This window comes from Dioscorea cayenensis, chromosome 16, assembly GCF_009730915.1.
Source record: "Dioscorea cayenensis subsp. rotundata cultivar TDr96_F1 chromosome 16, TDr96_F1_v2_PseudoChromosome.rev07_lg8_w22 25.fasta, whole genome shotgun sequence".
NCBI classification, from domain to species: Eukaryota; Viridiplantae; Streptophyta; class Magnoliopsida; order Dioscoreales; family Dioscoreaceae; genus Dioscorea; species Dioscorea cayenensis.
This window is the reverse complement of record NC_052486.1, coordinates 10,021,754-10,033,851: the sequence shown is the minus strand read 5'-3', so window position 1 is coordinate 10,033,851 and position 12,098 is coordinate 10,021,754. Positions and strand designations below refer to the sequence as shown.

At 33.4% G+C, this 12,098-nt stretch overlaps 1 protein-coding gene across 2 annotated transcripts; it reads right to left on the bottom strand.

Moving 5' to 3' along the window:
* Window positions 1-1,073: 1,073 nt before the first annotated feature.
* On the bottom strand, window positions 1,074-10,546 carry LOC120279147. 2 transcript variants are annotated; one of them, XM_039286012.1, is made up of 11 exons: window positions 10,344-10,546; window positions 9,084-9,136; window positions 8,412-8,527; window positions 7,644-7,995; window positions 6,641-6,808; window positions 3,991-4,494; window positions 3,721-3,811; window positions 3,504-3,567; window positions 2,172-2,296; window positions 1,731-1,806; window positions 1,074-1,643 (listed from the first exon to the last, which is right to left on the bottom strand). In XM_039286012.1, exons 1-11 carry the CDS (start codon window positions 10,531-10,533, stop codon window positions 1,346-1,348), a joined length of 2,037 nt encoding a protein of 678 aa, XP_039141946.1. In that variant the 5' UTR covers window positions 10,534-10,546; the 3' UTR covers window positions 1,074-1,345. The 2 variants fall into 2 exon arrangements, with proteins under 2 accessions (XP_039141946.1, XP_039141947.1); XM_039286013.1 differs by having other exon boundaries at window positions 2,172-2,257.
* Between the last annotated feature and the right edge of the window lie 1,552 nt (window positions 10,547-12,098).

Genomic DNA, 12,098 nt, shown 5'->3' with positions numbered 1-12,098 from the left:
TCAAATCAAAGCATTGAACATCCCGCAACATGTGTCATTTATAGTTGGGTCAGTATTGTTAGATCAAAGGCCCTTTGAGCTTTGTAATATTTTATATTGTTTTTTTATGAAGAGAAGTGAAAGGATTTAAAGAATTTTATTATCTGATTGATTGTTAAAATGTTTTGCTTTCTGAACCTATAAAATTGCTATTTTGATTATTAAACTAACAAAAATATTCAATTTAGTATTCCCATGCTTGATGGCATGGCGATGTATCCATCGAATTGATTATTTTTATTTTTTTAATTCAGATGAGAAATCAAAATGAACAAATGTGTGGAATTTAAAAATCAAAATGAATATACTGACTTCAAAAGATATTATTGGTTTAAATCATAGATGCTGGGTGTCCACATTTATGTTAAAAAAAGAAATATACTTATGTTATTGAGGGATAAAAGTAAAAATATCCATATGGCCAAGGTCAAAAATAAATAATTTTGTGTAATAAGTGAGATAAAAATGGCAATTTTTTATTTTTTATTTTTATTTTTCAAATAGCAAACTAATGCAAAAGCAAAATTAACATTTTTATATGGTTCAGGATCCACGGACAAATCACTTCACATATAATTAATAATAATAATAATAATAATTATTATTATTATTATTATTATTATTATTATTAATTCTAAACAAAATTATAGATCTCTTTCACAATTCTAAACTATTACGTACATTTTGTTATTCCACACAAAAATAAAATAACAATGAACTCATAATACGCTCCTATCATAACACAATTCAGATAAACTTGGTCTTTATAATTCACAAGTATTTCCTACAAATTAAAAGAGAACCAACCTGAATTCTGCTCTTTTTTTCTTTTTCATATTTTTGCTGTACATTAGATGTTACAACACACCTAGCATAGACAAAAAATTGCAGTGGCGTCTGAACCTTCTCTACACAGACGCTAACCAACAGGGCCAAAAGCAAACTTATGATGATACAATTGCATTGTAATACCATCATATAATTTTACATCTTATGCAAAATTCACAAGTATTTCATACAAAATATAAGGATCATGTAAATCAACAAGTCTGAATCTTGTTTTTCTTTTTTTCTTTTTTTTTTAGTATTTTCCTTTACAATCGATCTCAAAGCACACCTTCTAGAATGTAACATCAACCAGAGTGGTCTTCAAAACATTCTTTGTACTAAGCCATGCTATCCAAACAAACCTACAGACACCAAAACACATTCCCATTCAAAATCTGGAAATGTATGCCTAGCACCGACGAAACAACGTTACCATTTCATCAGCTACTATACAAAACAATGCTTGACAACCTCCTAACTAATCACTGCTCCCTTTAACCTTTCCTTTTGATCTCCTAGGGTTTCCAGCTGTTTTTCTTTCCTTTGCTCGTTTTGCATTCTTGGATTCACTCAACATCCGCTTAACTGACCTCACTGATGTGCCATTTCTTGATTTGCCTATACCAGCATTGGTTTCAACAGGAAGGCCTTTTGTCTTGGCCTGGAAAGGTCCATCAGAGATGGCCAATGCAGCAAGTTCCCCATTGCTGGAGTTGGCCGGATGCCGGTAGCCAACATATTCAACTACTTGAACTGTAACTAGTCCAGTTGGAGAACTGAGAAAAAATAAACATCTTGTTGATTTCAATTTTCAAGCAATCATAATTATTACAAAATAATAAATTCTTCCAATAAAAATTCACCAGTTGGCATCATTTCCATTTGTGCATTCATTTGCTCCTTTCTGAATCTGATCATTTCCTCCGGTTGACCTTGTCCCTACAAGTGAAGAAAAAATTCACATTTCCTTTTTAGGATTTAATAGATGAAAAAAAAAAACATTTATATTGGTCATTAGAAGCAACCATATATACTCAACTAATGATTGGATGCAAGATATGGCAGAAAAGTATATGACTGATACAGATACAAATAAGTAGACTGCAGGAGGCCATTCAGTTCAAATCATTAAATCACAAGTGTCCATTCATCTAAATGAAATTTCAAAATGAATATAGTCAACTGGTTGCTACATTTTGGAGCTATTCTTGATGCTACTGATCATATATTTATAGCAAAAATTGCAATGTTCACTGCATGAAGTCTCTTTGCCTCTAAAAGCATAGTTTGAAAGGTCAACCTACCAATAGTAGTATCGGATTCCTTGTGAGCTAGGCCCAGATGTGGCAATGAGGAATCCTCAATTTGTACTGCTTCCCTTTCTCCTGAACTAATAATATTCATTGCAGTAGTGTGAATATCAGCATCACTGACATACGAGAAAATAAGAGTGCACTCAAAACAGAATAAATGAAAGAACTATGGCAGTTCAGGAGAAACATATAAACAATAAAGAATAAAGTTTAAGCATAGCTATCACATAGTTTGTTGCTCTAACCACACACATTACAAGATTAATGAATATCACGTGATTAATAAATGTACAATTAGAGATATATTTGTATTTATGCAAGTGTGCGTGGATCTCTTCCAAACATACAACTTTTATAAAGATGTTCCCAACATGAGTTTTCATCTTCTCTGGACATAAGAATGATAACATGTCCATTTTGTTTATACATTTCTAAGGCAAACAAAGGAAATATTTTGCCATCACACAAAAACTAATACCTTATAGTAGGGTCAAGTTGCACTTTCCAAGCTAGGCTAAAAGATACACTGCCCCCAACTGCAGTATGCATTTGAATCATTTTGATACAATGTCTTATCAGCATCTGATAAGCATATAACTGCAAAGATATTTCTAATGAATATCTGAACCATCAAAGGGTATAACTTTGCATTTCTGTGAGACTATAGATATTCTAATATTGACTATATACTGGGTGAGTGCATCGCACCTGACTGTGAGGGGCGTATTGAGACCTTATACTTTCCTTATTCCTACTGTTGTAGAACCATGAATTCACTTGGGCTATTATTTATGTTTATATAAATATCTAACATATAATTTACCAAATACTATGTTATGCCTAAGCAAATGGTTAAGCTCTTGATATTTAAAAACAATCACATTAAATGATCTATAACTTGCCGCACTTGCAGACAAATCTCATTAACAATTGACTGTTTTCCCACATTGAAAATACTATAATAACAGGGGCACCATAATGCATTCAGATATTTATTTCCATAGCGACACTAACAATCCAGCTTTGGCTAAAACAGAGGTGAGAGGAAACAATAGTTAAACACGGAAGAATAAATTTGGCATAAACAAAGCCTAAAAGGTCATCCTATAAGGTCATGAAAAAGCAAGAACCACTCAACATGCTGACAAGACATGTGCCGCATATACAGCAAATGAAATTATAAAGGTCCTAAAGTAATATGTAGTCCAGACACTAAAAGATGCTTTACTTATTTACTTGACATTTCTGGAAAAATATAACTTTATTAAAAGGTCCATGTGGTGCTAAAAATAGCATTTCCTCCATGGTAATGAAAGAACTAACCCTGAGTCAGACTTAGTTTCCTCTGTTGGCATCATTGTTGGTTGGGAATATTTTACACTTTTGCCTGGATCATGAAATACCAAATCAATACTGAACAAAGCAGAAAAAAGTTTGGAAAGATATAAAACATTGGACTTTGAAAATTCTGTGGCAATAAAAGTCTAAATTATATGAGCTCTGCACCAAATAAGAATAATATAGAAGAACCAAAATTTACCATCATGCTCGTTGTCCATGGGAGTTAAACTAGTTGAATCACAAATGACTCCCACCTTGACTAGGCTATCAATCTGCAATGGTTCTAATCCCTTCACAAGTACAATGCTACATATCAGTCAGCACAATTTGACATATATTTTAATTTTTTAGAAGACTGAATCTGTGAATTCAATCATTACCCAATAAATAAATAAATAAACATAAAAATAAAAAATAAAAATCAAAGAAACACAATTTCTGGATAAGAAACTAAGATCCTTTCAGTTACCTGTTTTGCACATAAAACAACAGCAGGCTCACATGATTTAGGTTCATCTCCCAGTCCAGAATTATATTTTACAGGCTCCATAGGCATGTCCACTGGTATTGAGTTTCCATGTGTAGGCAATACTGGATTCACAGCTTCAACACCATCTAAATTAATGTCAAATGAAGCGGCATCCACTGGTTGACTTGCATCAACAGCTGCTTCAACATTCAACACACAAGCTTCATCAATACAATGATCTTTCTCAGGTGGTTTTGTGGACAATTTAGCAGGCAAGTTTATATGGTCTGCTGGTTCTGTAGCAGGCAGAGATATTTGGTAACTGGCTGCAACATCTGTATCACCTTTACCAAATGGTGATAAGGACTCTAACAATCTGGCAGAAAAATCAAGTTTATGGAAATTGGAGCTCTCAGATCTATTATTTATTAATTTTTGGCGGATTCTTCGTATTTCGTAAAGGGTATCCCTCGATTCAAAGGCCTGATACTTCCTTTTCAGATCCTGCATAAAAGTGACGTTCAGGTAGTATTACAAAGAAAACTGTTTTCTAAAATTAGATTCTATTCTGAAAAATATTATACAACATACAAGGGGCACCAAAATGAATTTGCCAGACAGTGCAGTCTAAACAATTCTGGAAGATTATGGGAATATAAACAAAAGTTTATCACAGCTTCAAACCAACTCAGAGAAAATAATGTTCTTAATGTGCTAATGTATATAATATAAGCCAGATGTAAACCATGCACTGCTACCTTTATTTTGCCCATCTCACGGTCAAATATCAAAAAGTGGGATAAATGTATCCCCAATATATCTCTCCTTGCTAGGATTTTAAATGAGCTAGATGGGAAGGGGATGTGAATACTACTGAGTATATGGAGCGTATGCTGTTTATTTTGAGCTTTCATTGGCCTCAATACTATCTGACAGTACATTATCTAGATTTCACCAAGCTTGAAAACATAAATTCTACATTGTTGAATCTTCAAACTTCAGTTTCCTACCTTTAGTCTTACAGTATTGACAAACCAACACATGCATAAATATTAGTAAAGCTGCAATAAAAAAAGTACATTTACAAAAGAGCAAGATGAACTTAGCATCACATGCACTACGTAAAATGCCCATCATTTTGTAGATTGACAAAGAAAATGAGCCATCATATAATGGATAAACAACCCAAAAACCTTTACCTGAAATGATCACTACAACAACTTTTAATCCCAGCCACGCATCAAACTTTGCACCCACTCCACAGGGCAAAAACATTAAGGATATGTTTAGTTGGGTGATTATGGTATGGGTTTAAGAGAATCTTTTTAAATTTTAGGTTAGAGGGAAAATTTTTATGAGGTGACCAAAGTTTGACTTGATTCATATTTATAAAAACTAAATATTTTTAAATTAAAAGTTCACTTTTCTAAATAATAATAAATATTTATTAGTATTAATATTTTCTAAAATTAATTATTAAATATGTGTTTAAATAATAAAATTTTTTAAAAAAAAGAATGATCCTTATACCAAGTTGTTCGATTAAGAGAATAGTACTTATCCCCTAACCAAACATGGAGTAAGGAGTGGGTAACGGATCCCAACTACATTAGCGAACTACACAACATGTGATAAATCTCAAACTTAAATCAAAATTAACGTTAAAACTTGTCATGTGATTCAGCGTAATTAAAAGCGCTAGGCGCTAAGACATTTTATTGCCCGAGGCAAGAGGTGCCACGAAAGGCGCTCGCCCGAACAAAGTAAAGCGCTAGTTAATATATATATATATATATATATATATTACATAGATATAATTTTTAGAATAATTAAAGTCACATGCTTCCACCAAAACACCAACCTTGTTTCATCTTCTTTTTTTTTTTGCTGTTGTATGCTATCCTTTTTTTTTTTGTTCAGACTTTTATGGCAAGTGCTAATTTTGCCACCTCTTCAATTATCTCTAATTGATTAGTTAATTCCTTAATTTAATCATTAGTTTTAAAAAATAGCAACTATGCATTTAAACCTTTAATTTTTCTCCTCTAAATTTATTTCCTTATTTATTAACAAACGTGCCTTTCTAAAAATACCAAATTTTCCTTCCCTAAATTTATTTCATACCTTATTAGTAAATGTGCCCTTTTAGAATTCCAATAAACACTAATTGAAAGCATTAAATAAAAGGCCTATATCAAGAAAAATAAGACAGGCACGCCTTTTTAATGCCTGGCACCAGGCAAAAAGCGCTCACCTAGGCTCGCCTCATAGAAGGCGCTTCGCCCAGAAGGTGTTGAGGCGCTAAGGTCTCGCCTCGCCTCACCTGAGCGCCTAGGCGAGCGCCTTTCTCGCTTTTAATAACACTGATGTGATTCACTAATCTAAAAGCACCACTGTTAATATTTTCTATGAAGAGTTCCTCCTATATAGTTTGTCCCATTGCACATTACTAATCATATTTTGAAAGAAGATATACTGGTTTACGGACTAGTATCTACAAAAGAACTCCCAAAAGATATATATTAAGACATTTATAATTCTCCTAGATCAAAAAGAATAGATGATATTATTTAGCATTAAAATATTCATGTCCAAGGAAATACATATATATTCAGTGAAATTATAGAAGACCTAACCATAATATAAGTACCTTAGATGAAGAGAACAAATAGCTGGTGGTGGATATTAAGGTTTCGTCCTTGTAAGCTTGGCCAGCAATACACATTTTACTGTTCCATGATGGAGACTGCCATGGTGGAAGGGATTGCATGTATGATTTGGCCAACTCCACTGGTGAACCAATTTCACCTCCAAGACACTGCAAAATTTTTATTAACAAAAGCTTTGCATAAGATAGAATACCAAAGTATAAGTGAAGTGCGCTACAAGAATAACCTTTTCTAGCGTTATGCAAATACAAGTATAACTAAGTCTAGCCATGGATTCCGCACTAAACATTGTCAACTGTACTGCATCTGACATCTCAATTGCTATATTCTGGATAGGACACCCACAAGTAAAAGGAATTTCAGGTTTAGTCAACTCCAATTGACTGAAAAGTTATAACTACATAACCGAAGTGAAAAATCAATTAGTTTGGTATTTTAAAATTCTCTTAGTGATTTAAATATCAGAAGACCAAAACTTCATTGCATAATGAGTTAAGAAAACAAGGAGAAAGCGCCATAAAAATAAATCATAAATTAATAAATAATGGTGTATATCTTACATGGTAATTGTGCACTTTCAAAAGCTTCGCATAAACATTGTATAAGAAACTGTCATCACAATAAACAGCAAAAAGACATTGCTGCTACTCGAAAAGCTTTAAAGTAGCTAAAAGAACTCTTAGTATAAACTAACAAAAAAATTATTGTAACAGAGACTTAGGACAGATGCTGGAAGAAAAGTGTTAGCATCAGCAATTCGAAAATAGCTTCATCACTTGAAAAACTCATAATTATTTCTAGAAATTGTAATTAAGCCAAATGAACCCAAAATAAAAACAAACATATGGAGAAAAGCATATCATAAACAATGAGAAAGAAGATTAGCCCAAAATATAAACAAGACAAAACAATAAATATATCACACAGACATTTCAGAATAAAAAGATGAAGCAAATTCACCAAGATAAATAGAGCAGTGCTCACATATTGAGGCACATCAGTGCAAGGTGAAGAATTTAAATCAGATTTTGAGTTTGGTGATGACTTCTTCTCCTCTAACCATTTTTTTGCTTCCATGACAGCAGTGCTGTGGAGATCTTGGCTATGGAGAAGCCACTTCCTAGGAGAAATAGGACTCAGTCTAGGAGAACTATAAAGGATTGTTTCTGGCAGTTCTGTTAAATGGTCCACAGGCCATCGAGCTTCTGGAGGAGAAACAATATTGCTGTTGGTCCTACTGAGACGTTCCTTCTGCATACCATATCTACTGACCTCAACAGATGGTGGGTCTACAACTCGTGTTTGAATTATCTTTGATAGTTTATCACATTCATCCCTGGTAACAAATATCACAATGTAACTGCATTTAAAGAAAAATCTTCACTCATATATATCATTTCATTAAGCAGAAAACCAGATCGTACAAGCAATACCAGTTTACGTGCAAGCATTAAGACAAACTTGAATTTAATATCAGCACTGGGCATATACAAGCATGTTGCAGGATTTTCATTTATATACAAATTAGGTCCCATAAAATGTTTTCCATGAAAATATGTCAGCAAGGTACTTAAAAAATGCAGTAAAAGGAAAATATATAATCACCATCAGCAGCAAAAGAAAACACCAAAGACAACAATAGAGAGCCATAATACACTACCATCTCAATAAGAACATTCATTAGAGAGAGTTTACTCAAAAAAAAAAATTCTGACATTTAAGATCGAAGAAAACCATCAAATACTCTAATACCTGGAGAAAGTCTCTTGCACAAGCAGCTTCTCAATAGCATCTTTGGAATGGTCTTTTGTGTCAATTGCTAATGATCTAGCATTCATGTCCATGGCCTGCTCCAAATTCTTCCCACTCTAATGATTAACAAGTAAAAATTTGTGATCACTGGGACAAATATAACAGATTCTAGAAACTACGGTGATAATGAAGTCAATTACCCATAGTAGCACATTGAAACATAGCATCTCAAGTTTCTATTAATGTAAATAGCACAAGTAAGCTACAAGTTGTCTGGATGATTTCAAAATACTTTTAAGAATAATGCATTCAAACAAAGCCTTCTAAAAGTTAAAATAAACTCTTCTTGCACCAAGAACAATCCAAATTATCAAGAACTTAATCAGGTAAATGAAGTGGGATTGAAATATTTCATCAACATCAACTCTACATATAAGAGACTTTATGTGAATCCAATAGTGAATTTACATAACAATTCCATCAAAGAGAAGGAATAGGAGCAAAAATAACACCTACTAGTCATAACAAAAATAAAGAAAGGAGAAAAGCAAAATAATAAAAAAAAAAAAATGTAGCAGTAGCAAATGGTGTGCAGATAATCTCATCATCAAGCAAGAAGCAAAAAAAACAGAAAGAAATATCCTTGTTAGAAGATTAGAAGACGATTTGTACCTGGTTTAAATCAACAAGATTTTTAGACTGTGCATAAGAATCCTCATCTTCCTCTGAAAGAATAAGCCGGAAATCCGTCAAGGTAAATTATAATTCGTTAGAACAAGCTGTTTACCAAATGTCATGAAAATGACTTCAAAAATATTCAATACTAGCAAACAAAATACATGGGCAGCACCAAAGTTTCCCAATTCGTCTAAACCATACGAGGGATTGGAAATGCATCTGAAATACTAGGTTTTTGAAAACAACCAGCAAACCTTTTCATCTACCATATCAGAAATACCAACTTTCCAGCTCTTACATTCCAAGCTCTCTTGGAAATTATGGGTAAGTATCATCCTACAAACTTCAATCAATCAGGTTATCCATATGGAAGTAATTAGGCTAGAAATTCAAACAAAATTCTTTTTTTTTAAAAAAAAAATTAGAGTGATATTTAGATATGAAATGAAGAAAATAGAGCTTCTTTTAAAGCATTAATCAGTCATGTGAAACTTTATACAGCATCATGTAACAGCCTCAGAAATATTTGTGACATTCCAGAATTCATCTATTATGCAAGTGTATATGAAAACACAAAAAGTTCACATGCTTCATACTCCAGAACCTAGCTTTCGTCCTTCGATTTCATCCTAGAATAAAGTAAATATAATGTATGTCAAATTTAACATCTCTTTTTGGTTGTATAACCATCTCATCTATCTCAAACTCCAAATTTTCAAACAAATCTTGATAATTTATCATCTACACACATCTTTCACACATTCAAACTGACTATAGGTGTCCAACATGACTGACAATAAAAGCTATCTCAAGAACCACCAATTTGAATGAAAGAAACCTTACATAATCTCCATTTCCAGTCCAGAAACCTAATTAGAGTGAAGAACTGTCAAGAAGAGACAAGAACTCATGCTCAAGACCATAACACAAAAAATTAACAAATTAACAAAGAAAAAATCTTCGATCTCTCCGAATTGCGGTTACCTTCCAATTCCCACACGAACAAATACTCCATATACGAAAATTTCCCAAGAAAATCCTTCTCCATAACACTCCAATCACCGAAAACAGAACCAACACATATTATAATTCACAAAACCACTCAACTCACTACGAAGAAATTAGCAATTACCAACCTCCAGATAAAAATCATTCATTTTTTTCCTCAAAACACTAATATCCAAACCAAAATCACAAATGAGCAAAAATAAAAACATAAAAATTAAAATAAATTGGTAAATTATAATAGCGCACCAGAGAGCAAATCATCATCATCTTCCGAGGAGAAGGAGGGGGAGTCAAGGACGGAAGATATAAGCCTGCCGGCGCCAGAGATAAGGCCGGAAAGCCACCTCAACCGACGGCGAGGAGGTGGCGGAGGGTCTCCGCCGTCACCGCCGCCACCGTCGTCCACCGGACGGGGAACCCTAGATTGAGAGGCCATGTGAAGGAGAAAAGCCAACGAAAAACAATTCGAAATATAAATTATATATATATATATATTTGGAATCTTGAGAATTTCTACGGTTGCTTTGAATACATGATACGAGAGATATCAACCGTAGGATTACGTTGAGATTTTACTTGAGGCCTGATCTCGAAGGAAGTGTAGGTAGATGGGTTGCCGTGAGTTTTGGGGGATTAACGGTTCTCGGACGGCGGGAGAAAAAAACGGTTAATGAATAATGAATGGATTTAAACGCTGGGAATTAGACATGATTTTGATTTTATTTTTTGAACATTTTAGTTTTTATTAAATTAATTATAAATTTTTACAGAAATGTGTGGGGACATTTGTTTTGATATCATTTGCAAAGTCCATGATTTCTAGCATTAAAAGGATAAACAGATACGAAGATGTAGATTTACAATGGCTTAACTAACATCACAAAAATAAACCCCCATCATATAATTTAGGAGAATAATAGGTATTTCTCACACAGAACTTTTTACAAAAAATCAAAAAAATGAATTGTAATCTATAAGACTTGAACTCATAGTTGCAAGTGAGCTAGACCACATGTTTTTTTAACAAACATTAACAAACTATGTATAGGAAAATTCAAAACTTATATTATTTTTTTTAAAAAAACATTGGACAAGACACATTAGTCCACATCGCCACCCACATGAAATTTGTTGGGATATGCAGGTATTTTTAAAATTTTCATGTACCCTCACTATATACCTCTAAAGATTCTATCTAATTACCTACAAAAGCAGGGCCTTGAGTGGGTACCATTAGGTAAAGGGTGCATTGTAACTATTCTATTGTAGCAAACTAGAGGTGAGCACCGTCCCGTCCGAAAACCCGGCCCTACCTGGCCCAAAACTGGTCCGTCAGGTCAGTGATCCGGCGGGCCGGTTCAATGAACCGTAAACTGCCCGTCATGTAGACGGGCCAGTTACGGGTTGGCCAACGGGGTTAGACCCAGCTTGGAATAAAGTTGCAACCCGCCGAGTAACCTGAACGGTTGAGAGCCATTATTCCCCAACGGCTGGACGTTTTGGGGAATTTATTTTATTTTATTTTATTAATTCAAATTTAAATTTTGAAAATTTTAAAATTTTTTTCATAAAAACTTAAATTTTGAAAAACTTCTATATATACCCCTCATCCCTACAATATTTTGTTTTTACCAATTATAATTCTTTCTCAAATCTCTTCCTCCCATTCTCTCTTAATCTCATTCTTTCTCAACTCTCACACTCTCATTCTCTCTTAATCTCACTCTCTCAAGGCATAATATTGGGAGATTTTGGATTTGGATTCTTGGAGTTTAATTATTTCAATTCAACATTCTCAAAGGCTTAATATTGCAATTTGATATTTTTTAGTGTTGGAGTCTTGGAGTGGTGCAAATTTGGATTATCTCTTAATTTCTTTAATTTCGAAGGTCGCCAATTAACAAGGTTGGTCATGATTTATTTATTTTAATTATTAGTTTAGACTTGTGTTTTTAAAAAAAATTGCATGAAATTATTAGTTGTAGTTTTGTAGGCTTGTCT